At 47.2% G+C, this 27,317-nt stretch overlaps 1 protein-coding gene across 1 annotated transcript in view; it reads right to left on the reverse strand.

Moving 5' to 3' along the window:
- Positions 1-5,051: 5,051 nt before the first annotated feature.
- ATP6V0A4 (ATPase H+ transporting V0 subunit a4) overlaps positions 5,052-27,317 on the reverse strand; it is a 41,789-nt gene continuing 19,523 nt past the window's right edge. The window contains exons 13-20 of the mRNA XM_069462112.1: positions 24,557-24,650; positions 20,983-21,101; positions 18,039-18,255; positions 15,325-15,426; positions 10,737-10,865; positions 7,596-7,713; positions 6,883-7,054; positions 5,052-5,456 (exon numbers count right to left, since the gene is read on the reverse strand). Of these exons, the coding sequence (XP_069318213.1) occupies positions 5,363-5,456; positions 6,883-7,054; positions 7,596-7,713; positions 10,737-10,865; positions 15,325-15,426; positions 18,039-18,255; positions 20,983-21,101; positions 24,557-24,650 (1,045 nt within the window). The 3' untranslated portion in view covers positions 5,052-5,362. The remainder of the gene's footprint in view (positions 5,457-6,882; positions 7,055-7,595; positions 7,714-10,736; positions 10,866-15,324; positions 15,427-18,038; positions 18,256-20,982; positions 21,102-24,556; positions 24,651-27,317) is intronic.

The following is a 27,317-nucleotide window of genomic DNA, read 5'->3' on the forward strand; positions in this document are numbered from 1 at the left end:
TGTACACTTTGAAATTGTTACAATGGTAAGTTTTAAGTTATGTTTATCTTACCACAACTTTAAGAGTTAAAAGAACAAGAAAATTGCCCAAAAAATGTAAGTAACCAGTAAATGTCTATAGCAGATATAAGCCACAAATTATAAGAAAAAAATATTAAGATCCTAAGAGACTCACAGGCAACCTGTATGAAGGGACAATTCAAAAGAAGATGTGTAAATTGTAAACAAAACTGGAAAATGTTTTATCTTCTGAAATAACTGATAACATTATAATAAGAAAATCTTTAGGTTTCATTTTATACCAACAAAATTAACAAACGTGGGAAGGAAAGAAGGGAGAAAGCACGGAAGGAAGGAGGAAAAAAAGAGAAGGAAAAGGCATAGAAGGCGGGAGGGATGGAGAGAGGGAGCGGAGGAAGGAGGGAGAGGAGGAAGGAGGGAAGGGGAGAGGACAGAGTAGGGTAGGGATGAGGGAAGAAGGAGGAAACAAGGGAGGGAGAGAAGGAAAGAAGTCAGTAGTCATGGTGAGATTGAGAGTAAATCGATTCCATTTCTCCTGTCTGCGTTTCCTCGTCTAGAAATGAAAATAATCCTAGCCACCTGTGGGAGAAGTAGCTTACCGCCAACCAATAGCAGGTGTTCCCTTGTACCCTGCTGGTGCGGGGGCCATGAGGTGCAGGTGGAGGGTGCTGGGGGCTGCAGGGAAATCCCTCGTTTGCCCCTCACCTCTCCCTGCCTCCTCCTCCCTGCATCAGAGATGGGACGGCTGCACTTCCACCTGGCATCTCGGGTCTCGGCACAAATGGAAAGTTGGAAGATGGGAACTTAGGGCTAAGTCTGGCCAGCACAAGACAGGAAGGGCCTGGAATCTGAGGACCGAGGAGGAGGTCTCCTATGGCCTTGGACTGCTCCAGACAGCATATATGTGGGAAGGAAATACAGCTCTCTGGGGTGTAAGCCACTGTTATTTCTAGTCTCTGTTGCTTGCAGTTTTGTGCAATTCTTAACTGATAAACTTCTTCTTAAGTATGCGATGAGGATTAAGTGCGATGATGTTTGTAAAATGTGGCACCGGGCCCATGGCACGAAAGCACTCATGGTAGTATCGCTTCTCATCTATGAATAAAGGAATCAAAGAAATTTCTACAATTTCACCATAATCACAAATCACTCAGGCAAAGCTTTTAAGTATCCAGGGAGTTACCAAAGATATATGCCTCCCGAGGGCACTCCTTGCTAATGCTCTACTAACATTAGAACACACTGGGCTCAAATGAAGAACTACACAAAACGGGGAGGGGAGTTACTTGCTTTCTAAAATAGGCTGATTTTATTTCAAGGGTAAACTTGAGTGGTGTTGGGAAATCCTCACCTGGGCTACATCCCTTCTGGAAAATAAGACCTTAAAACCTCTCCAAACCCGTCGTTTCCTCTTACTTATGAGAGAGAGACAACGAAATGGATACTTTTCACTAAAAATGACCCTGTTGTTCTACACTGTGTTACATTGCAAAATCCACATATTTTAGAGGAAGGAAGAAAAAGCTTCCAAACTTCAGTTCTTCCTAAAGCCTCGTTGGTACAGGGGGTGGGTGGGTGGAGAAAAGTCCTGGCAGTGAGGTACAGCCCACTCAGACCCACTCAGAGGAGCAAGCCTGGCCCTGCCCAGCCACCAAAATGGTTCAGTGCCTGCCAGTGGCAACACTGGTCTTCCAAGCTCAGCCCTTGAAGATGGTGGAGGCCTGGTGGGTTCCCAATGTCAGGGGAAGTTGCCAAGAGACGGAAGAAACACATGTACACGTTTGTCTGCAACAGACAAGGTTCTCATTCCCTCCCTATTAGGATATACAGCGTTTTCAACAACAGGATTCCTTTGGTGGGGCGTGGGGAGGGGGGAGCAGGGGTGTTGATAGATTATCAGGATTTTAGCATTCACATCTGCACAGGGTAAAGGGCTTACATTCCAAGACATTAAGAGGACACTCAAGCACTAACTCAAAGTTAGTTAGCAAATACGAAAACTATTTTCTCAGTAGTTTCTAGAGTTTCAGCCAAAAGTTTCATAAAAAAAAAGAAGAGGATGAAAGCCAGGCACGGTGGCTCACGCCTGTAATCCCAGCAACTCTGGGGGGCTGAGGTGGGAGGATTACTTAAGCCCAGGAGTTTGAGACCAACCTAGGCAACATAGCAAGACCCCATCTCTACAAAAAAACATTTTTAATCCTCAGGCATGGTGGCATGTACCTGTAGTCCCAGGGACTTGGGAGGCTGAGACAGGAGGATCGCTTGAGCCCAGGAGTTTGAGGTTGCAGTGTGTTGTGATTGCACCACTGTATTCCAGCCTGGACAATAGAGAAAGGCCCCTCCTCATAAAAAAAAAAAAAAAAAAAAAAAAAAAAAAAAGACAACAAAACGTTTCAGGGATGGATATAAGGAAAATTACTGAGAGATAGAGCCTGTGATCCTAACTCTGAAACGGAAGGCTAAGTTGACATCTGTTCTTTGGTTCTCTAAGTCACTCTAACTCCCTTCTAACCTAGGAAGAGGATGGATGGATGGATGATCAGTCGGATCAAATCAGGAAAACAGGGAATAACATGGGGAAGAATACTGCCCATCCCTCACCATCAGTTCCTACAAAACTACAATGGGAAGGTAACTTACAACCTACCTTCAAAAACCTGGTAAGAAACTGGTAGATTAGGGATTTACTTTGAAACTCAAAGCCTCCGATGGAGATCAAATATGTATGTCTAAACGACTGGTTGGCATTTTATTCTATTGTATTTTGCCATACTGATTTTTTTTTAGTCAGAAATAACTGGGCCACGGTAGATATTTTTTAAACTGAATTTTGTGTGTGGTGCGTGATGTAATTTGTTTTGCAAGATCATCAATACAAAGAATGACATTTTCACGTTCCATTTGCCTTCAGCCATAAACTAACAGTCGACTCCCCACCCCCACCCCACCCCACGCCCAGCGGCAGCAGAAAAAACAATGCACATCCACGTCGCCCTGAGAATCTCTTACCTCTGCGTGTTCCTGGGAAAGCTGTCCAGCTTCGGGCCTTTTTGTTTCCCTCACCCCAGTTGTGCCTTATGCGGAAGTTGGACCACGGATGGCCTCTCGGGGGTTTCTGGACTTGTCTGCCCAAGAAGCCTGTCCGCTGGTCTTATCCTCCCCTTTCAGCTCCGTTCATGGACCAGGATTCTTTGAGGAACACCCTTGCACCCTGGGCAGTGAGTGGCACGGGAGGCACACCCCCTCGCGGCAGCCAGCAGCCTGCACCTGCCTTTTCCCAGGGGAAATGAGACCGCTCGCGCAGACAGCAAGTGGCTGTCAAACCTTGGAGGAAATTAATATGTTATTCTCGGGAGGGCTGGGGGGGGGAGGGATTTTTGAAAGAGTAGGTCTAGGCAAGGGGCAGAGGGAAGTTCTGCCCTTGCAAACATTTTCTCACAGCCATTGTTGTTTAGAATTCAAGGGCCAAAGGCTGGTATCCATCTAAGCACAGTGTATTTTTTAGATAGTTGTCGAGGACAGTAGAGAGCTGAGAACCCCAAACTGTCCAGGGATCATGGGGCTTGACAGACCTCTTACCTCACCACTCACACGCTGCTTTAGTCTACTCTTCCCAGTCAGCCATCACGAAGCATCTCCTCCACGCCCAGGGCTTCACAACCCGCTCTCTGCAGTCCAGAGACGTGGAGACCGTCCTCCCCTTTGGCACTGAGAACAACCCCACTTCTTCCCCGAGGGCACACGTGACAGGCCATCAGTGCTGGAACTCAAACGTATGTGCCTTCTGTCTCCAACTATCATTCTTTCGCTGAACCTCATTAAATGTTTACTGAGCATCTAATATGTGCCTTAAACTGTGCTGGACAAATCACGCCATTGACATGGAAGGTGCCATAGAAGCTTCCTTGTATGTATGAGCAATGCCACTTCCAAGAGCCGCAGTCAACTCTACCACATGGAGGCCAGGAGAGTGGAGGCTAAAAGGACAGAGTCCCATCTGAAAGGTAATTTTTAATTTGATTGGCTCTTTTGAAACTTTACTAACAATGAAAATTTAGTACTAAATAAGATACGGTGTGAAAGTACTTTGTAAATTGTAAAGCACTAATAAAAGAATGTTAATTATACTTAACTCTAGCAGTATGGTTATCACGGAGATTATTTCCCCTGCATAAAGGTCATTCAGACAAAGCAGTCAATGGAAGGAAGCTTATGGGCTCTAAGGAGTTTCCAGTCTAGGCGCCCTAAGAAATGACTTTGGGGGCCAAGCTCTGCAGCTCACCTGTAATCCTAGTTCTTTGGGAGGCCGAGGCGGGAGGATGGCTTAAGGCCAGGAGTTTGAGACCAGCTTGGGCAACATAGCAAGACTCTGTCTTTACAAAAAATTTAGACATTTAGCCAGGGCTTGGTGGCACATGCCTGTAGTCCCAGGTATTCAGGAGGCTGAGGCAGGAGGATCGCTTGAGCCCAGACGTTTGAAGCTGCAGTGAGCTATGATCACACCACTGCACTCCAGCCTGGGTGACAGAGCAAGACCCTGTCTCAAAAAAAAAAAAAAAAAAAAAAACCACCTCTTATCTGGTCCTTGCCATGTGAAGGAAAAAAAGAAATGATTTGGGGGCCCATGGACCCAGAGAGTAATGGACCTGACCTTGTCGAAGCCCACGCAGCTCTTTCTCCAGTTCTCCAACATAGTGTGCATTGACAGTAAACAAAGTGGCAATGATGTCATGTTGTCACACTGCATTTCACAGGATGTAGCAATGCAGAGAGTCCCTCCCAACAGAGAACTGTACCTGTTCTTCCTCGTCTGCAGGGAAAAGTTCATGAGAAAGTTCTTAAGCTTATAATGCTTAGCCCTTACACAAGGGAAAAAGGCGTTTGAGGAAGAGGGAAACGAGGGAATTAGATAAACATGATCCTTCTCCGGGATTAGTCCGTGTAATGCTATTGTTCAGCTTTGGCCTATAATTGTCAATACCAAATGTGATGGAATAATATTGAATAAAGACATCTTAAAGAAAAAGTGAATGACTTAGATGTTTATTTTCTTGATTATAATGCTTAAAATATTGCAAGAAGACATCAGTTTAGCACTCCCCCTCATTTCTGAATCATTTTATTATTTGAGAACTAAGACCCCACTCGAAGTCAAAACAATTTGCCAAAGCAGTTCCTCTGTGACGTGGTTACATCATGTCAAATCCCAGGCTTAGACCCAAATAACACATAGCTTCATGCTTCAGATCAGCCAAGAACAATCATCCCATTGAATTCCTGGCACGGGCTGACATCAAAGACAAGACTGAACTTCTCTTATTGTCATAGAGACCTCAGCCTACTCCTCGGCTGTGCCATCCAGGATGTCTTTGAAGGAGAATGGAGAAAACTTGTAACCAGCCCCGACATAGAACTTGTTCTGGAACTCCACCCTGTGGTTGGGGGGCAGGGGAGGTAAGAAAGAGGAGGATGAAACACATAAGTTAGAGGCTGGCGGGTCCAGGGAAGAAGTAGGACATTTGTAAAATCCAGCAGAGGATCAGAAAAGCCTGCCAGGGAAGGTACCCCGGGCTGATGGCTGCCATGGGCACCCTGAGGGTTTCTATTTTTTTGAGACAGAGTCTCATTCTGTGACCCCCAGTAGAGTGCCGTGGTGTCAGCCTAGCTCACAGCAACCTCAAACTCCTGGGCTCAAGCGATCCTCCTGCCTCAGCCTCCAGAGTAGCTGGGACTATAGGCGAGCACCACCACACCCAGCTAATTTTTCTATGTTTAGTAGAGACGGGGTCTGGCTCTTGCTCAGGCTGGTCTTGAACTCCTGACCTCAAGCCATCCTCCCGCCTCGGCCTCCCAGAGTGCTAGGATTATAGGCGTGAGCCACCGCGCCTGGCCCTGAGGATTTTTAAAACCTACTCTCACCGCCTCTTGCCACCTCCCTTCCCCCTCCCCTCTCACTACCCCGAGGCCCTTCTGCCCCCGTCACAAAGATGTCCTCACCGTGCGTCACTACCTGACGTGCTTTTCCAGTTCCATCCTGATCTACATTGTGGGGCAGAACAAACAGAACCTCAACCTATATTTTCATAACTTACATAACCGATGTCATGTATGATCAGTTATGTCTTATTAAGTTACAGAGTTCAGTTCCTGTCCTTAATGACACGGAGGGCAATGCTGTCACCGTGGAGGCAGGGAGGGGAGGCTGTGACTCTCTCCACTCAACACATGAAGTGGAAGAATGTTTCCTTACGAATGGTGGCCACAGAGGGAGGCAGCAAATGTCAGGGAAAGCCGAGGACAGTGTGGGGATGTAAGGGCACGCACAGCACACTCGAAATTCTTGGCTGGAGTGTGACTTGGGCGAGACCCAGAGGCCCATGCGAACGTTTTCATATTTATCCACCAGCAATGGCCAACAGTCCCTGGGCACATCCGTGGATGTCCAGGGCTTCCCATGAGCGCCTTCCTCCTCGTGGCACCCTCCTGTTTCCACGTTTGAGAATTTAGCAGCTTGCTGCACTCAGCCAACAGGAGCCACCATGCTCAGTGTGCCCTCTAGGAGCCTATTTCAGATCTGTCACCTTATGAATACTTGGAGGTGTCACTTATGTGAAAGCCAATTGTAATAACAAATGAGCGCTTAATACCTAAAAGGGAAGGAGTCAATAGAACTAAAGTAGTGTAGGACAGTAATTATATACATGAATACAGACGGCACATCATTGACCACTGTAACCCACAGATGACTAAACCAGGGTTCCAAAGGGGCTCGTAAGTTGTTCCGTCACACACAGGTCAGGATCTGGACCCGGCCGGCTGGCCCTCCAGCCCTCAGCTTCTGCGCGGTGCCCTCCTTACCAGTGCAGTCGCAGGGCGTGCAGGAAGGCGGAGAGGCCCTCCATGATCAGAAGGATGGCTACCGTCAGGACAGCAAAGACGGCAAAAATGATGAAAACCCCAATGATGCCGCCCCAGCCTCGCAGGTGAAGACCAATGTTCATGACCATGGTCCAGAGCACTTCAGACAGTTCTGCAAGAGGCAAGAGAAACATCCTCAACCCCGGGATTATCCATCCGGGCACACCCGACGCCATCACAGGGTCCTTGTGAGAGGAAGGCAGGACAGTCGGAATCAGGGAAGATTTGCTGATGGAAGCAGAGATTGCTGTGATCCAAGGAGAGGCCGCGAGCCAAGGAATGAAGGCAGCCTCCAGAAGCAGGAAAGCCGAGGAAACGGATTCTCCCCGGGGCCTCCAGAACAAACAGCCCTGCCGACACCGTGATGTCAGGACTTTTGGCCTCAAGAACTGTAAGATAGTAAATTCGTGTTTTGTTTTAAGCCATTAAGGCTTGTGTCAATTTGCCCCAGCAGCAATAGGAAACGAACACAGTCACCACCCCGGCAATAGGAAGCCAGACCTACTGAAACAAAGTCCCCTCTCCCTAGGAAAGAAGAGTCGTTCTTCTGGCGAACCCACCACAGGGAACCCAGAGAAGGCGCCTTTCCCTCTGAGCGCACTGCGCCTGCCTCCCAGGGAGCGCCCACCGCCACCGCGGGGTCGCCCACTCACGCGCATGCGCCAGGCTCAGGGCCCAGAGCCGCAGGTAGGAGGCCGTGTTTGAAATGCAGCCCAGGCAGTACTCGATGGTGTGGATGGCCTGATGGACAAAGACGTCTCCGAAGTTGAACTGAAACACAGAATTGTTAATTTTAGTTCATTACGTACTTTCTGCACAAAAGGTGTTACACATGCTATGCAGATGAATAAGACGCGGGCTTTGCTGTTAAGGCACGTTCAGCATAACGAGGGGAAAATAAATATTCACAGGCTTCAAGAGAGACATCTACCAGCGTGAGCAGGATCTGGGATGTGTGCAGTAGCGTTTCCCAGCAAGAGCTCAGGAAAGTTCAAGGAAGAAGACTGGTCGGCGAGGGGAGCCGAGGTCTGTGTGTTGCCAGGAAGGACAGGCAGGCGGCCGGCCCCGCGGGGAGCAGATTGTTCCTGGTAAGGAAAAGGCAGGCGGCTGGGAATGTCATTAACTCGAGTTTGGGAGGAAACGAGTTGGCTGGAACTGGCAGCTTGTTTAGGTGGAGAATAGAAGATAGTGTTCCAGCACTGAAGATTCTGGAAAGGCGACCTAAGGGGAGAGTTAGGAAAACAACTCCGAGGCCATGAGGAGCCATAAGAGGAAACTGAGTGGAAAGTGACCAGGAAAGGAAGAAACATGTAGGGGCACCAGTAGCATAGTGGATTAGGGCAGGACAGCCTATAAGCAAAAAAAAAAAAAAAAAGGCCCCTTTGGCAATGAGCTCAGTGATGCAGATGCAGGAAGACAGCCGTCACCTACCCTCCCTGCACACACTCTGGTGGAGTTGGGGACAACTGGCTGGCGCTGTCCCCACCCCTCAGGTGGCTCACAGCCCAGTCGGGAGAATATGCCAGCAGAGGCCCCATGCCACCCTGGGGACACGCGATTACCAAGGTGAGCAGTGGTGCTGCAGGAGCACAAGGAAGGCCCCTGCCCAGGTGGGGCTCCTGTCACACGGGGCTCTGAGGCCCTTGAGCCTGTGCAGCTGGAAGAATGGCATGGCAGAGGTGAGCAGTCCATTCTGGTGGGTCACAGTGGGCCACATGCATAGACTGTCCCAGCACATACTAGCAGAAGGGGTACAGGGGCTCAGAAGAAAAGTTTGGGCTGGAAAGAGACACCTGGAACCCAAGCTGCAGGAGAACTGAGATCAACAAGGGACAGTGCACAGAAAGGGGAGCTCCCGGCCTGGGGAGCGTCTTCACCCAGAGATAAGGAAAGAAGCAGCTGATGAGGAAGAGAAACCCAAAGAAGCTGGAGGAGTCAGAGCTGCAGGCAAGATGTCCAGGACGGACAGAAGTCTGGGCAGAAACAGAGGTCAGAGGTTATGGGGCAGAGATGGAAACAGGTGGCTGTCCACGCAGCCAGGGGAACAGCTCTGAGGAACCAGAGGGACAGGGATGGTAGAGACAGAGTGAGAGGAAGAATTAAACCTTTGTCCTGGCTCCCGGGGGGTAGGCTCGAAACCCCCGGCATTTCCCAAGTGAAAGGGTCTTTGTTCGTGGTGGGCCCCTGGGACCACACCTGACAGTTTGTGCTAACGAGGTGACTCCTGGTGGGCACCTGACAGTTTACATGGGGCTGTCACACCAGGGTGACCACCAGTGTGCTTAGGGGGCCGGGACTGATCTTGGGACCGGAGTCAGCCGCACTCAACCAACGCTGCACAGCAAAACTCTGGACGATGAAGCCCGGGTGGGCGTCCTGGGTGGGCAGCACTCCGTGCACATATTGCCACACATCCGTGCTAGGAGAGCCACGTGTCCCTAAGGGCACAGCTTCATGCTTGGAACTCTCCAGTCCTGATTCTGCCCCATCACCCTGCCTTTGGCTAGTTCTGATTTTAATTCTTTTGCTTCCAAGAAAATCCCCCAAACCACAAAAAACTATAATTGTAAGTATAGCACTTTCCCAAGTTCTGAGTCAGTGTATGAATTATTGATGCAGAAAGAGTCTGAGGGGGCCCCCTGAATTTAGAGTCAGCTGGGCTGAAGTGAGGGTGATCTTGGGAGCCCCTAAACTCACGGCTGGAATTGTGCTGGGCAGACTTGGTGGTCTGGAGACCGCGGCCTTACCCACGAGTTGGGCTCACAGGGAGGCAGGAGAGGAACTTGCTGGGAGACCCGTCCCCCGGCCCACCAGGGGAGAGGGCCTGGAATGGAGGCCACGGCTGCCCAAACGGAGGCGGCCAGTTCCCGGAGGAGGTGGAAATTGCCCGGATATGTATTTTAGAACATGAGGAGAACAGAGGACGGAGGTTGAACTGGACAGGACTGGGACTTGTGTTGGAAAACGTGTGGGTCAGGTTTTATTCTAGACCATTCCAGCAGGTCTGACAGACTTGGGAATATTGACAGCCACTACCATGGATTACTCTCTGTACCTGGAATCTCGATGGAAAAATTTCCCATGATCTAGATGTTTTAGTAATTCTAATTGATCAAATGAACACTTTTTTAGTAAGCAATTAAAACCATAAATGGAGTCACTGACAGCACGTCTGGCCCTCGTGGGAACCCAGTCCTCACTCCCGAATGAGAACGGAGCTCCAGCTAAAAACCTCAGCCCGGGACTCAGGACGGTGCCTGACTTCAATCATCACATAAAAACAGCCACTCCACCCGGGAGAAGCCGGCACACGCTCCTGCGTGTACACAGCTGCCCTTGCACACACGGGGCAGGGAGGCCGAGGGCGCTCCCGAGAGGCAGCGATCACGCTCACAAACTTGCAGAGGTCACATCAAATGCAGCACACTCCTGGGGGCGTGGCTCTGAGCCTCAGGGACACATAGGACCTTCCGTGTCACTAGACTCGAGCTGATACTCACCCGCACTTACAGATACGTCAGTACTTGGGCTAAAATAGTAAATACTCCCAGATTGGTTGGTAAACAGCTGTTCTGATCCTCTTAGATGTTCCCCCTCCCCTGGGGCCTTCCCAACCTGCTGTGACTCATCAGGACAGGGCTGCCGCCCAGGAGGGGCCTCCAGACCCGCCCAGCTCCACTGTCTGTGCCCACTGACGGCCCAGCGCCCCTGCCCTAGCGCTGTGAAGACTGGATTCCACTTCTAGAATCTGTGCACACTGGGGGGTCTTCCTCGGGTGTTTTAGTCACAGATACCTCTTCCTCATGGTCGTCCTGAGCCCCGTGGGCCCCTGCAGAAGTCCTCCGACCAGAACTGCTGGCAGGGCTGGACCTGTCACCTTCAGTGTCCTCAGTGGCATCTTCTTGGATCACGGATGCCTGTACCTGTTGGCAAGCAAAGAAATGAAAAGCGCGCTAAACTCAGCCTTGGAATCATAACAATTCTATATAAAATATCACCTATATACCAGACATTGTTCTAAACGTGATACTATCTCATTTAGCCTTTGTAACAACCATTTTATGTAAGGACAATTGTCACCCCATTTTACCGAGAAGCTGCAGCCCAGAAAAGTTAAGCAACGTGCCCGAGATCACACAGCAGGCAAGGCTGGCACACGGCAGAGCCAGGACGCAAACCCTGGAGTCGGACTCCAGAGCGTGTGGTCCACGGCGCTCCAGAACGTGTCGAACCATACACAGTCTCGACAGTAAAGCAATACGTGCACAAAAGTGCCTTTCTGTTGTTAAAAGAAATACACAGTGTCATAAATCATAGTTGTACCTTTGACATAGCCTTGTGACCTGAACAGCCAAATTTCTCTGGGCAAAATTAACTAAGAGAGATTAATGATTTTTCCAACACACATAAACTATTTTAAATAAAAACCTCACTTTATAAAAATAGCTTACAAAAAAATTCAAGGAAAAAAAAAATCTAGGTATAGTCACCATTCAACTTGGCCTCGTTTTACCCCTACGTTTGAGTGGAATATTTCTTTCAAGTTGCTAAGAAGCTTAATGTCCCGTGTCCAGAGTTTTTCCTAGAATGATTTCATGGGTGGAGTACTGTAAATTAGGCAGCAAAAATATCTTTACCTTTCTTTCTTTCGCAGGGCTGCACTTAATACTTGGAGGGCCCTGGGCAAGGGTAAACATGAAGTCCACATGCCATATGTTGAAATATTTAAAAGTTACAAACCAAGCCAACAAACTTCTAAATAAAATGTGCTAGCCTTCTAGCTTGAAAAATAAATCCTCATAAGAACTTGGAAGGCCAGGTTCAAAGTCAGTCCTAAGCCAGACGTGGCAGCGTGGGAGAGCTGGCTCTGGACCATGGCGCTCTCTTCTCACCCCTGGCTTCCTGCCTTATCACGAGGGCCTGTGTGCGCACAACTGACGCCCTTGCCCACAACGTCACACTCCCATACCACCTAGCCATGCCAGTGACACGTCTGCCCTCAGGGGACCAAGGCAAAGGCGTTGGTGGGACCCAGCAGTAGGCTCAGGTCCATCTGGACAGGAATTCCAGGTGCCGGATGCCAAGAGGGGACTCTGGGGGAGCCTTTCACACCGTTCCTGGCCCCACAGGGAGGGATGTGGCTCAAGTTAATGTCACATTTGTCTTCTTGAAAGCCTATTTTCTCCCTCCTTCAACTTAAAGAAGAAAATACCAAAGAAGATATAGAAGAAATAGCATCCCCATTTCCAACCCTAAACTCTAGCCTTTTCTGCTCATTATCCTTGAGCAGGTTTAAATGAACCATTTAAACAAAAATGAATAATTTTTTAGAAGTGTGACATTGAGCTTTGTGAATCCTAGTGACTATCTTCTTTCCAGTGAAAATATACTTGCAGTCCCCTTACTAAAATCGATGATGTTAAGCTGGTTGCCATGTGAAAGAAAATGTGTAGCAATCATTGCAAATTAGCTACCGGCAACTTTCTAAAAACACCTGTGCAGGCGCAGTGGCTCATGTCTATAATCCCAGTACTTTGGGAGGCTAAGGTGGGAGGATCACTGGAGGCCAGGAATTTGAGACCAGCCTAAGCAGCATAGCGAGACCCTGTCTCTACAAAAAATAAAAAAATTAGCTGAGTGTGGCAGTGTGCACCTGTAGTCCCAGCTACTGAGGAAGCTGCGGTGGGAGGATCGCTTGAGCCCAGGAGTCCGAGGCTGCAGTGAGCTATGATCAGGCCACTGCTTTCTAGCCCGGGTGACAGAAGGAGACCCTGTCTCTAAAATAAATAAAATAAAAACACATGTGCTCAAAGATATATCCAAGGATGTTTATAGTATCAGTATTTGTAAATACCAATACTGGAACATTGGATAAGAGAAGTCAGATCTTCCAGAAGGCACATTCTGTATGTTTCTATTTACACAAAGTTCAAGAACGGGCAAAACGAACCTACTGTTTTTGAAGTCGGGAATACGGCTGCGGTTGGGGTAAGAGAGTCAGAGGGAGGCGGCACAGGGGACTGTGGGCTCTGATAATGGTCTGCGTCACGATGTGAGTGCTGGTGACATGAACGTGCTCACGTGTGATACCTCACTGATCGGTGCCCTCATCACGTCTGCATTTTTCTGTATTTATATTGTGCTTCAGTGATGGTTACCATAAAGACACACATGCCATTGTAAAGATTTTAAATGGAAACGCAAAGTTATTTCACTGTGACCCAATACGTGGTAGCGTGGGGACCTGGTCCACGTGGCAAGTCAGAAGGAGAAACAGTGTGGGGGCTCAGGTGGTCCAGGGAGCTGCCACGTGTCAGGTGGCCCCCTAGGGAAGGGCTTTCCAGACCACAGTCTGCAGGGACCCCAGACCTAGGGTTCTAGAAGAGACTGAATAGACGGGACCTCTGATCATGTCCTCTGAGGTCCATCAGAACAAATTTTTTACCTCTATTAGGTCTGCAGGGCTTCATGGGGGAGGAGTCAAATCATGCCGTTATGGAACCGTCTCTTGATGTAAGTAGTAACGTTTCTAACACGAAAAAGAACCACCAGGACCCTAATTGGCAGCCTAAGGAACCAACTGATAGCCGTGCACCCCAAGAGCCAAGGAGACAGGCCTGCAAGCGGTCTTCAGGACCTCTGGTACCAAGAGTCCTTTAAGAGGTGTCACCCACGATGGCAGCCTAAGAAAACCCTCTCTATTTCCCACTGTTCAAGCCATCTAGTGGGTAAAGGGAGAAATCTACTACTTTGAGATCCACAACTGCCTGTGTGATGCAAAGAGCAAGACAAGCTCTTACTTTAGAGTCCTAGGGCTCCAGTGAGCCAGCAGTAACCTGGCCCTCTGCTTATGGACAGGTTGAGTTAAAAAAAAAGAAGAAGAAAGAAAGAAAGAAAGAAAGAAAAGAAAAGAAAAGAAAAGAAAAGAAAAGAAAAGAAAAACTGCATCGACTTCTCCAAACAGGTATTTGCCATCTTCCTTTGAAACACCTGGACAGGCATCCACCCCAACCACCATGTCACCAATGAACCAAACAATGAACAGGTAAGCATTCTCTGCTCTGTCTTCCTCTTTCTGCACATCCCACCTGAATTGTATTTCACCCAGGCTTCGCAACTCGTCAAGACTGGCAGGAAATAAAGAGACGGTGGGAGAAGAGGCAGGTGACAGGGAAATGGGACACAAACCTCCCGGACTCGAGTCTCACCACGTCTAGGCCCCTGATTCTACTGCGCTGCAGGCCAATAACTAACAAAGATATTAGAAAAATAGAATTTAATCTGAACATATCTGCAACCATTTAAAACATGCGTGGTCTCAGCACATTCCACTAAATGTTTTACACTAATGGAGGAAAGCAGAGAACGATTATCTCAAACAGTGTTCGTGCGTCATAACTAGACTCCAATGTCCCTGGGAGGTTAATCTTCCTAAATCCTATTTGATATACGCCTATATTAAACTCCTTCACCCCATGAGTAAATCTGAGGCTCAGAAGCAGTTTAAATAAAAGGGAGAATGGGCTGAAACTGGTATTTGTCAATCAGGGAACAACAAATCACAAATAAATAAAAACTGATGTATTTGAATTTGTTTGCTACTGTAATTCCCTGACACATTTTGTGACATAATATAGTAAAAGCTCACAACTTTAGAATACTAATGAAAAATAATTTTTAACATCCACTTAAAAAGTCAAACTATAGTAAAATACTCTTTTTTTTTTTTTAGAGACAGAGTCTCGCTCTGTTGCCCGGGCTAGGGTGAGTGCCATGGCGTCAGCCTAGCTCACAGCAACCTCAAACTCCTGGGCTCAAGCGATCCTCCTGCCTCAGCCTCCCGAGTAGCTGGGACTACAGGCATGCACCACCATGCCCGGCTAATTTTTTCTATATATATTTTAGTTTGCCAGATAATTTCTTTCTATTTTTAGTAGAGACGAGGTCTCGCTCTTGCTCAGGCTGGTCTCGAACTCCTGGCCTCGAGCGATCCACCCGCCTCAGCCTCCCAGAGTGCTAGGATTACAGGCGTGAGCCACCGCGCCCGGCCTGTAAAATACTCTTATTTTCAATTAATACAACAACCATATTCAGAACCTTGTAAATCATTAACTCCCACTAGACTCAGCACACAGACACCCGAGCTAAGTTTGCGGGACGTAAGATTTGAACGCTTGCCCATAGTAGAGCCTTACACTGGAAGTAAGAGGGCCCAGCAGCAAAGCCCAGCGCTAGGGAAGGAAACACACCTGGGCAGGTCAGTTCCCCAGCACCTTCCCACCGTCCTCCGGCCCCGGAAGCCCAGCACTCTCTTTAAAGCCCAGGTGACCCACGACCCACGTTCCTACCCAGAGTGAGAGAACTGAAACGAATGGCGCTTACCTGGGATTTCCGATGATTGGCTCTGAGAATAAATGGCTTAATCAGAAGCATCCACGGCACAGAAATCAAAGCCATAACAACAAAGAAACTTTGGACTTCTTGCTGCAAAACCAAAATGGTGATAGCCCATCATTTTCACGTGACTGCACAGCATTCTTTATATGATAAAAACAATAAATATGGGTCACTTCGGTAGCACCTTATTTTGAGACCCAAAGCATTTCAGTGAATCCAGTCACCTTTACTCCGGGATATTCCCGTTGCAGAGAGAGACATGTCCGTCCAATGGTGCCCAGTTTCTAACACAGGGTGGACACTGGAAACTCACTGTCTTTCTCCCTTACTCTCTAAGTGCCCCTTAGTGTATACTTGCGTCATATGCACCCAGACTGTGAACAAGTGCTCGTGAGACATGATAAGGGCAGCCTTGTTCCCTTAGCTCTGTTCCATGGGGGCAGTTTCCCCTGGTTCTGGATGAAAACTGCGGCAGGTCCCATGGCTTTACAGGTCACGCTGTACCCACAAGCCCTTGGGTCACTTTAAGTCACAAACATTGTTCAGTTGGTAATTTTATATTTCCAATACCACATAATTATCTGAGCCATCTTGCTTTCTCTCTCTTACAAAAATCGCCACGTGACTTTCATCCCCGCGACGTGGGTGAGTCACCAGCCAGGCTCTGGGGTACCCACCGGGTACCTGGCCTCTCTCACGACTCCCCTTGGAATGAGACCCCTGCAGCCTCCGTGCCTCTGCTGGAAGCAGGAGGAGTCCCCGGCTGTCACCTGCTCGGATGGCCTTTACATCCACACTCCCGGCCCCCTCTTCTATACACTCCCCAGTGACCAGTTTGGAGGAGCGAGTCACAGCTGCTATTGTCAAAAGCCCCAGAAAGCCCCAGAAGGCTCTGTCAGAGCTATGGAAAAGCTATGGAACGGGGAGCTCGAAGGAAAAGGAAAAGTGTTTCTTCAGCCTTCACGTTCCTCCAAATGTCGTGACCAAACTCTCAGGGAACGTCAGGAGACGATTTATTATCCCAAGTGTAATGAGATTTACCCTGATAACAGTGGGAACATTTTATCTTCAATCTTCCATCCTTGCCCCACTTTTAAATGCCAAAAAAGGCGGGGGGGACCCCGTGAACCTGGGCTGAACTGGCCCGTCCCAGTCCCTGCACACGGTGCGGCTTCATTGCCATTTGCCCATTTTATACAACAGGGCTTTTTCCCGATGATGTACAAAGCAATCGGAGAAATATATACACATATCTTCTCCTTTGATACTCACAGACAGCCAGGGCCATGTTGGGAAGGGACTTTATTAACTCACCTTGTCTCTTCCAGCTGCATGACCCCAAAATGAGGTTAAGGAAACTTCAAACTGTGTCAAGAAAATTCCTCTTCATACGAGGGCACGGGGAAACGAGCCAACTCTAAATAATGCTTTCGAGTGGAAAAAAGTTGGAAAAGCCACTCACTGTGCAATGCTCAGTGTATATTTCAGACTGAGTGAGCACGTTAGTAGTTATGAAAGCATTTAAGCACACGAAATATTTGGTGAATCTGAGTCCTCTGCCTAAAAGAGAAGACTTGTTTGGGAAATGCAAATAAACTTGCATTTAGACTCTAGCACTGAGTAAATGAACCTTCAAAATATACTCAGTTCGTGCCAGCATTCTGGGGGTGGTTTCTAGTTACCACCTGTGTGTAACAGTAAGTGCCACAGTAGTAAGATGGGACACCACAAAAGAGCTTTGGGAGGCTGATTTCTTCTCTGATTATCATCTGAAATCATTCCTTATGAAAACCCTGTAACAAGGCATCTTTTCTTATTATTATTGACGCTTATGTAGGGGAGGAGGACACGAGTAGGAATCAAAGTGATGCGAATGGGCATGGCCATAGAGAGACATGACTTTAACTAGGCCACCCCATGTGCACCATCGCTGGCAGACAACCTTTGCCCTCAAAGGTCACTGGCATTGCGAAACCAGCCACAGAGCTCGGTCCAGGGGAATCAGTACCTACATAAATGAGCCCTAGTGAAAATCTACTCTCAAACAGTATCATCAGGTTAATCCTTGGGAAAAACTGCTGCATTAGTGTTATCAGAGCATTACTCATTGAGCCATTTTTATATCTAGTTCTAATGGGACATTTATGCTTTTTAAAAATAAACTATTAAGTTGATAAAGAGGCTGAAAAAAAATGGAAGTAGTCCACAAAATGAAATAAAGCATCTCCGCCTAGCCTTGGAAGCTCAGAGAAGAGCCTGAGTTTGGTTCATAGTTTTCTAGTTTTCACTCCCCACGTGAGCAGAGGGACTCCTTGATTCTGCTTCAGTTTACATTCTTGTGAACTTTTTGAATAAAAGATTATTAAATGTTAAGGTGCTATTTCGAGCAGTTTACAGTTTCAAGCCAATCAATTTGAGTCTTATTGTTTCTTCGTAGCCACCGTGCAAGCCTCTTTTCAACCTCTCAGTCACACCCCTCTCACACATCACCCCAACAGGAACGGCTGGAGCCGCAGCATGGCCCTCAGTGCTTGTACAGTCATTTAATAAGGACCTTATGAAATTTAAAGAATGGAACACCCTTCACTGGGTGCTAAGATGGCTCAGTCATGCAGACAACTACTCTCTGTAGTGCTCAAGAGTGAGAGAGAAATTGGACACGACCAAGTGGATAAAAGAAGAACACGAAACAGACATACCTGGTGTTTGTACAGGGGTGCATTGGATGGGTCATCGTAGTTAAACAGAAACATGTTGATGAAGTGGATGAGGATGCTGGGGGCATGCTGAGACCCGTGGACGTCAAAGCGGCACCATTTGAAAATGATCATGAAAACGAGGTATCCAAACAGACACAGGATAAAAATCATCTCAGGGATAAATTGTAGAATGATGTTGAGAGTTTTTCTAAAGTATCTGGGGGTGAAAAAACAAACACACATACAAGACAGAACACTGAGGGAACATCAGGACTTCATTATTCTCTCAAAGCACAAAATGTTCATTTTTTTATAGCACTGCTGGCAAACGGCAGCCCCTGGCAAACAGCAACCATGTGTGATGGATAAAAAAGGAGGAAAAGGAAATACTGGCAAGTGCTGTTGCACAAAAGATTCAGAGGGAACCACGGTCTAGAAGGTAACATCTAGAGGGAAGGCCACGCCCACGTAGAGAGGTGGTGATCTGACCACAGCGTCACGTGCAGAGCCGGCTCACGTCAACACATTGAAAGGCAAAGGAGGCCGGGCGCGGTGGCTCACGCCTGTAATCCTAGCACTCTGGGAGGCCGAGGTGGGCGGATCGTTTGAGCTCAGGAGTTCGAGACCAGCCTGAGCAAGAGCGAGACCCCATCTCTACTAAAAATAGAAAGAAATTATATGGACAGCTAAAAATATATATAGAAAAAATTAGCCGGGCATGGTGGTGCATGCCTATAGTCCCAGCTACTCGGGAGGCTGAGACAGGAGGATCCCTTGAGCTCAGGAGTTTGAGGTTGCTGTGAGCTAGGCTGATGCCACGGCACTGACTCTAGCCTGGGCAACAGAGAGAGACTCTGTCTCAAAAAAAAAAAAAAAAAAAAGAAAGGCAAAGGATACAGAATGGGGACTTGAAGGCTTTTCCCTAAGAATGTGCTAAGACAGAGGTCAGCAAACAGGGCCCACGGGCCACCTCAAGCCCGTCACTGTTTTTGTACAGACTGGAAGTTAAGAATGGTTGTTACATTTTTAAATGGTTAGGGAAGAGATAAAAAAAGAAGAATATTTTATGATACATGCAAATGACATAAAATTCAAAGTTCAGTGTTTATAAATAAAGTTTTATTGGAACACAGCCATGTTCATTCATTTACATATTGTCTATGGCTGCTTTCACGCTATGACACCAGATTTGGGTATAGACAGTCCCCCCCTTAGCATGGTTCAACTTACAATTTTTTGACTTTCTGGCGGTACCCATACAACCATTCTGTTTTTCACTTTCAGTACAGTATTCAATAAATTACATGAGCTATTTAATACTTTATTATAAAATAGGTTTTTTGTTAGATGGTTTTGCCCAACTGTAGGCTAATTTAAGTGTTCTGAGCACATTTAAGGTGGGCTAGGCTATGATGTTCAGTCTGTTATGTATATTAAATGCATTTTCAACTTAGGGTGTTTTCAACTTACTTGAGTTTATCAGGATATAACCCCATCATAAGTCCACGAGCAGCTGTAGTCGCAACAGAGACCGTATGGCCTGCAGAGCCTGAAATATTTACTACCTGGCCCTTCACAAAGCAAGTTGCCAACTCCTGCTCCAGCGTACGGTCTCACAGGGCTAAAATGGGGGCTTCCAAGTGAAAATGTCAGAAAGGACCCTCATCTCCCTCGTCAATTGCAAGAGTTATATGAGGGAAAGGGGCATTTCATGATCAGACACGATTGCTAAAGATGGTCGAGGCCTGCCTGACACACAATGATGCCACTGACAGTGTAGTCCCAAAAGCACTTTCCAGAATTATCTGTCATTTAACTCTCACAGCACTTTCAGATGGGCAGTAGTAACAACAGGGTGTTTGTGAGTTTGCTTATTAAATATTTCTGGTTTTCCATGTAGAATAGTAATTCTATAGCCTCTCACGTCAAACATCACCATATGACTGGCCCCCAAAATGGGGACAGAAGTGGCATGTGCCGCTCCCAGGCGGAAGCTTTAAGAGTCGATGTGGAACTCACCACCCTCCCTCCAGGTGGTGGCGCCCATCGGCCCAGGTCCTGGTGTAGGGGGGCTCAGGAGCAGAGCCCTGGTGGGCCCATGATGGACATGTGCCATGGTCTTAAGCCACTGAGATTTCGAGGCTGTTTGTTATTACAGAACAACCTAACCCATTCTGACTACACATTCCCATTTTATTGAAAACAATAATCTCAGAGATGTTAAGCAACGAGTCTATGATCACACAGCCACTGTGAGTTGGAAACAGGACTGAAATTTCTGATTCCAAACCCAGCATCCTTTCTGTGGCACCGCGCCGCCCCCGCTACTCAAATGACACGGCAGTGGGATTTCAGCAGCACCTACAAGTCAGCAGCCGCGTCCGCACGTGTGGATGGGCACATTCGAAGCTATCTTCAAACATTTATACCTTTAACATAAATAAGTTTAAGATGCTTTCCAGCAATGGAGCTTGATAGAAAGAAAGGAACAGACAGGAAAACATCAACAACCCAAGAAGCGAGAGAGAGGCTGCCGCCAGTAGGGAGAAATGACACCAGATGGGACGCAGAAGCTGAGAGCACCTTGGCCAAGAGTTGTTTACATCCCTCTTGGCCCATTTGGTAGGAGATAAGCCTGGATATGTTAATAGCACCAACCTAGGTCTGTCAGGTGCTGTGGGCTTCCCAGTCTTTTTTGAACCCCCAAATATTTCCGGGGTGAAAGGTGCACTCACTTTTGAGAGACTTTGATGGGGAGAAACAGAGGCACTGCCATTCCCGGCCCACCAGCTTGTCCTGGCTCAAACCAGGATACACAGGGAAAAGTACTCCCCATAGGAAGGGAACCTGTACAGAGGGATGCAGGTCCCAACTGGTGGCTCTGCCACTACTCATCAGGAGTGTGATCAGACAGAACAGGCACGTGGGAATTGGGGAAACTCACATGTGATTGAACAGGCTGAGGATGACGCCGAAAACCATCTGGACAATCCCCAGGATAACAGACATCTTCATTTTATAGGAGTTCAAAAATGTGAGTTTGTTCAATGCCAAGTTCCAAATCTGAATGGGAAACGGGACAAGGAGCGTGTGAGACAGAGTCTTAGAAGGTCTACTGGAGTTAGGGGCCACAGCACGATCTCCCCTGAGCACGTCGCTCTGGGAACCGCATTTCCAAATTTCAGTCCAGCTCAATGCATGTATTTTAGGTGCAGAAAGGGAAGAGGACAAAGCCCTCTATAAATGCAACTTTAATGACAAAAGTGTCAAAACCTTTTGTGCCTTTATCAAGTTGCTAGAAGAAAAGTGGGGAGAAAAGTCCTACATGATTCTTCCCCTGTGCTAAATGAAAAGCTAATCTGAAACATGGAGAGGTCTCATACTTGCCTCAGTTCCCTTAATAATGGCCGGCAGATCGCTGGTCTGTGAATCTGTGCAGCCCTTTCTAAAATACACCTTTCACTCGAATGTCTATAGCACTTCACACTGTAGAGCATCTCCCCATGCCCTGCTCGAGGAGCCGTTCCTGTAGCCAGTGTTATTGAGCATGATAGGTAAGACACGGTCCCTGCCTTCTGCACAGCACCTGTTTTAAACAGCACTGCCAGGCATGCAAAGTGGGGAACACACATACCTGTCCTGCTCCAAATGAAACTGTCTCACAGAGCAGGGACACTGGGCGGTCTCTCATTGGTTAATGATCCCAGTCACTAATGTTCCTCTTTCCCACAGAAATCTCAGCATCCCCAGGGTCTGCACTCCCACTGTGGCACCTACCCCGAGCCCACCTGGACTTTAGACACATCCCAAACTGCCTGCTAGACACATCATTAGGGTTTGCTCTGCTGCATCTCAAAGGTGACAAAGCCACAAAGGCCTTCTCACTTCCCCTCCTAAATGACTTCCTCCTCCAAACTTCTCTGCTTCTGCTAAGGGGCCAACATCCAACCACGCACAGCTATGATACATAGTCACCCTGTCCCCACCAACACGTGTACACACGTGTGCCCACACGTGCACGCACACACACACACGCACACACAGGAAGCCTCTACCTCTCACTGATTCTTCCTTGGCAATGTCTTGCCCGGCTACCAGCTGAGCACCCACTAAGGAGGCTGCTGCTGAGAGGGTAAGAGAAGGAACTCCGGCAACAGGTGCCCAAACACAGAGGCACCTCTTCCACCCTCGCATCTGCCTTGGCACCTAAGCCGCACCAGGTCTGCCTCTGCCCTTCCTATGCCCGCTTGGTTGGCCAGTCCCTGAGGAGCACTCAGCGTGGCAAGGGCAGGGTTACCAGCATGCTTTAGACCCAGCCAAATCTGACCAGCTAAAATGTTAATAGTTAAGTACCAAGCACACACATATACTAAGCTCTGTAGATGTATTTACCTCATTTAATTCTAGCAAAAACTCCATGAGATATAATTATTCCCATTTTATAGACAAGGGGATTTACCATAATCTCAAGAAGATTAAGTTACTTATACACCTGAGAAGAAATACTAGATAGCAACGAACATTTATGGAGCATTTACCACATTTATGCCTCGGACTCTGTTCTGGGGGTTTTACATGTAAAAATAATTTCATCTGCTGAGCAACCCTAGGAGTTAGGGCTGTTATTATGTCCATTTTACAGGTGAGGAAAACACACAGAAATGTTAAATTGCTCAAAATCATAGGACAAGTAAATAGAAAAGCCAAGATGTAAACATAGGCAGTCTGATTTCAGAGCAGGGGCTCTTAAACCATTTTGTTATGTTCGTTTATTACAAAATATTTAGAAACACCTTAAGGCCAGCTATGAAGAAGACCAAATATTTTGTGATCTGGTTCACAAATAGGTGTTGAACATAGTCAATAAACGCACTGTAGAAATTTACATTATGCAAAAATGAAACCCTTATTAACATATATGACACAAGTACTAACACGGGGGCAGAAATGTTCTGTTACAGTGGCTCTCCCTGAGGAACAGGCCTGCAGAACAGGAACGGGAGGAAAGGCAACTCCTGCTTTTCTTTTTTGATGTAATATTTTGTATAGATTTATAAAATCATATGTATATTATCGGCATAAAACTGCCAGAAATTTTCAAAATTCTAAGTGTTACTAGGAAAAACGTTTATCATATTCAACATCCCACATTCTCTTTCACTCTGACATTTTTTCTTTTTTTTTTTTTTTCCTAATTTGTGGGCAGATGACAAAACTGCACACAGAGCAGAAACCCTGGACCACTCAGTTCTGAAACGTGAAATACTGTAGCCCAGCTCTGTCTGAGGCCAGAATCGGGTAGGTGGGGTTTGCTGATGAGTTGGACGTAGGCTAAGGAGGGAAGAGGGAAGATTGCCACAGCAGTGAGATTCTAAGCAAAGGAAGATCAACCAGACCCTAGAATCACCCCCTCTACGCCTCTCAGCAACCTGCTTACTACTCATAAAATTTCATTTGACCAAGGATAAAGCCTTCCAGTCTACAAAAATAACAACTCACATTTGTTTTTTTAGCATTTTGCAGCTTCCAAACCTGCTTTCAAGGACTTTACCAGCTTTGATAAAACTTAGAATGCAAGTGCTCCTGCGTGGCAAGTATAAACAAATCCTGGGCAAAGCTGCAAAGAGGTAGGAAGACGATAAAAGGGCCCAAGAAAACTGAAGAGGAGGTGACCCTCAACACTGGAGAGACTAGAGAGTCAATTATAGGGCCCTTTACTCTCAACTGTCAGCAGCTAAAACTGAGGCCTCAGGTTCTGCCACAAAGTGAGAGCTTAGAGGAAGGAAATATTAAATATTTATGGACAGCATTTGCCAAGTTCAGGTTTAGACAATTCATACTGATTTGGAGCACAAGGCTGCCACCTGGTGGCGGTATGCACACTGGGCCATTACGCGCTCACAGCTTTGCAGGAATGGGCATGTGTATCCTCAAAACCCCTTTGTACCTAAAGGCTATGAGGAAGCACCTTTGTTTTGCTTGAATTTTGCTCAAATCTAGTTGACTGAGATAGATAAAACAAGAAAATAAATGAAAGAAAGCACATACCTCTTTTAAAATATGTACCAATTCTATGCAGTAAAATAAAGCAAAAATAAAAGCAAATCCATACTTTTTTTTGTTTTTTTTTAGGAAAAAGGGAGATGTTACCCACTGCAAGAAAATGCCAAAGTAGGGAACTTGATTAGGATGCTAAAAAGCTTACCTAGTGTGCAGACTTTCCAGGCATTCAAGGCCCTTTTAAAGAAGCAATCATTAACCACCAGGGGTATAACTGATGGAGAAAGAGGCAGATGTTTGGGGAACTGTATAGAAAATGACCCCAGAGCTGGGGAGAGGGTGCAGGTAGAAGATTTACTTGAACCTGGCTCCGTGTGTCACAAAAGTCCCCGGTACAAGTTATTCTACCTCAGCAGGTTTGTTGATTTGACAGGTTTTGGCATTTTCTTCTCTACCCAGAGATCTCCTCAATAAGACATTTTACATAATAAACATTTAACTTAAAAAAACATTTTTACCGGATCAATCCCAAATGGGTATGGATTTCCAGAATACACTCCTGGCATGGCTGGGTCCAGCTGTAGAAGTGAATTCGTCTCCATTACGTGGGCACTTCCGAAGGAGAAGGAGGGGTGGGGGGAGAAACAATGATCAACCAAAGGCAGGAGAAATACGACAGTGCCACCAGTCATAAACTTGCCAATCAAAGCCCAGCTGTCGGTGGGACTCATCAGTTTGGTTTATTCAATTGCTCCATGAATGGATATTGAATATCTACTATGTACCAAGTATTGTCGCAGGTGCTGAAGCTACAGAAATTACTGCCTGACCCCCCAGGAGTTCTTAGTTGCAGTTTCCAAAGAGCTCTCAGCCTGATGGGGTACAGTAAAGAGAAGCGGGAGTCGTAGCACATCGGGAAAGAGGTCAGAGCAGGGAGGAGGGAGCACGTAGGAGAGAAAGAAACCCCAGCCCAGGGACAAGCCGGGGAAGTCTCCCCGGGGAACAACGGGCTGACCCTGAAGGATGAGTTGGCATTTTACATACAGACTTCGATCTCTGTGAAATATAACCCTAAAAAATTGTAGTCCATTGAATGCCTTTAAATCTGTGACCCATTTTCACCCAGAAGCATGAATGTCAATGGGAAGAAATTTCTTACTCTGTCTTTGCAAGCCTCAAGAGGGTAAGAACATAAGGAGTTAATTTTTTTTTTAACAGCATGCATCTGTGGAAGGGCCCAGGGAATGAGTGTTTGAAACGATGACGAACAGAGAGCTGACGTCAGGCTGCCCAGAAGTACACTCCTCCTCTCTTCTGCAACAAGGTCCTGGGGGTCTGTGGTAGCAGCTGAGGGGGTCGGGCAGCCTGGGCTCAGGCCCTCAAGACACAGTGGGAACAGCTGCCCTGATTCGCTCCTTCAGACGTAGACCCCGTCCAATGGTGTCCCCAGTGCAAACAGCTGGGTCACATTAGCAGACACGTGTTTGTGTGTTCACAAAGACAAAAGTCACCCCGACAGGAGGGAACCGGCCTAGCACCCACAGCTAAACCATGGGTTCTCCGGCTGAACGCAAACAATTTCACGGAATACCAACAAGGTCACCTTGTGACGGTGACGGAGCAAGAAAAAATAAGACATTGCAGTCACGCCCTGATACAACAGGCAGAAAGACAGACATAGTCCAAACCACAAAAGTGACCAAACATCACCCCACCTAACACAGGCCAAATCCTCAAAGTCTTTCTTAATCCCCTCTCACGAAGATGTCCCAGCAGTGCTCGTCTCCCTCACGGAGTCAGTAAACCCCACTTGGGTGACTACAAGCATGTTTCTGGTGGCCTTGGGCTGAAGGACACTGTCAGTTGTCAGGGAAGCAGGCCCAAGACTCAGGTCATGGCTAGTGACAGAAACCAGCTTGCTGTGTACCGCAGCTCTGATGGTGACGTAATCTTCTTCTGCCTCACTGATAATGAGGTTCTGCTTTATACTAGTGACACCTGGGGACACGGCTGGGCGTCTCTCAGGCCCGGGCTCAGCGTCACTGGAAAGACTTGACTTGGGGGAGAGGTTACCTGTACGTGGGCAAGGGGACAACATTCCTACCCATCTGCAGAGTGGCAATAAGCCAGTTCCTGTGGGCTGTTCACAGTCGCACTCAGGGGAAGTGAAATTTCATGTTGGCAGTTTGGTGAAATTATGAGGATTTAACATGTTTCAGAGCTCATCTCTATGTTTATGAGTTTAATCTAAAAGGCAAAACTAAGTAATGTGTTTTTAAATTAATGAAAGTTTTGTTCTTCTAGGCATCTCTTTAGGATACTAGTTGCGAAGCAAACAAAAAAAAAAAAGGAAAAAAAAAGAACCATGGATATTGCCATCTGTATGTAATTCTGGAAAACCTTTCATCCTTTACTTTCTGTATGTATTTATTGTAACATTCCCGACCTCTGCTACAGGGAACTCAGGCCGAGCAGACAAACAAAGAGGGAAGGCGCTGGGACCCCCACGACCCACAGCGAAGGTGCTGCAGCCCCGAAGCCCTCCCTGCACCTGGCATCAGCATCGAGCTCTTACAGTGCCCTTAGGAAAGCTCCCAGGTAAAAGGAACCTTGAATTATATCTTTTCTAACTGAAAAACCCTTGGATGAGATTGTTTATTCTCTCCCCCGTGCATGTTTGCTACAGATTTGAGTGAGCAAGTAAAACTCTGGGATTACCTTCAATGGAAATTCTAGAATCCCACCACGCTTAGGAGAGGAAAAATGGGAAGGTTGATTGTAAATATGTCCATATATCTCGGCCTTCACTGTCTTTCAGTCTTCCCTTCTCCAGCACAGCCTCCGAACGTGTTTCAGCTGGAAGTTCCAGAGTGAGGCGGGGAAACTCTAAGCCGACCCAGAGAAGCCGGGCAGAAAGGAGTCTGGAAGTGTCACTTATGATTTGTAGGTTTTACAAATTAGCCCTGAAACTACTGCAGGTATCTCAGGTTATGTGATGCACACAGCCTAAGATCCCCCCAAATCACAAAGTCATCAAAATTTCTATTTGTTCCCCTCGCAGTTCCCTATCCTCCAGGGCCCACTCTTCTCCCACCTCCCTCTCAAGTTCTAGTATCTTTCTCCCTCCCCATAAAAGTCTCCATTCCTGAAAGGCTGTGTTTCATTCTGATGGCCGTCTGATGAACTGCATAAAGCAAGTGTGGGGTGCATATGGGAGATGTGCACTGCGGGGATCCAGGCGGCTTCCGGGTCTCTCTGTTGTGCAGCCCCCACATGTCC

Source organism: Eulemur rufifrons, chromosome 29, assembly GCF_041146395.1.
Source record: "Eulemur rufifrons isolate Redbay chromosome 29, OSU_ERuf_1, whole genome shotgun sequence".
Classification (NCBI taxonomy): domain Eukaryota; kingdom Metazoa; phylum Chordata; class Mammalia; order Primates; family Lemuridae; genus Eulemur; species Eulemur rufifrons.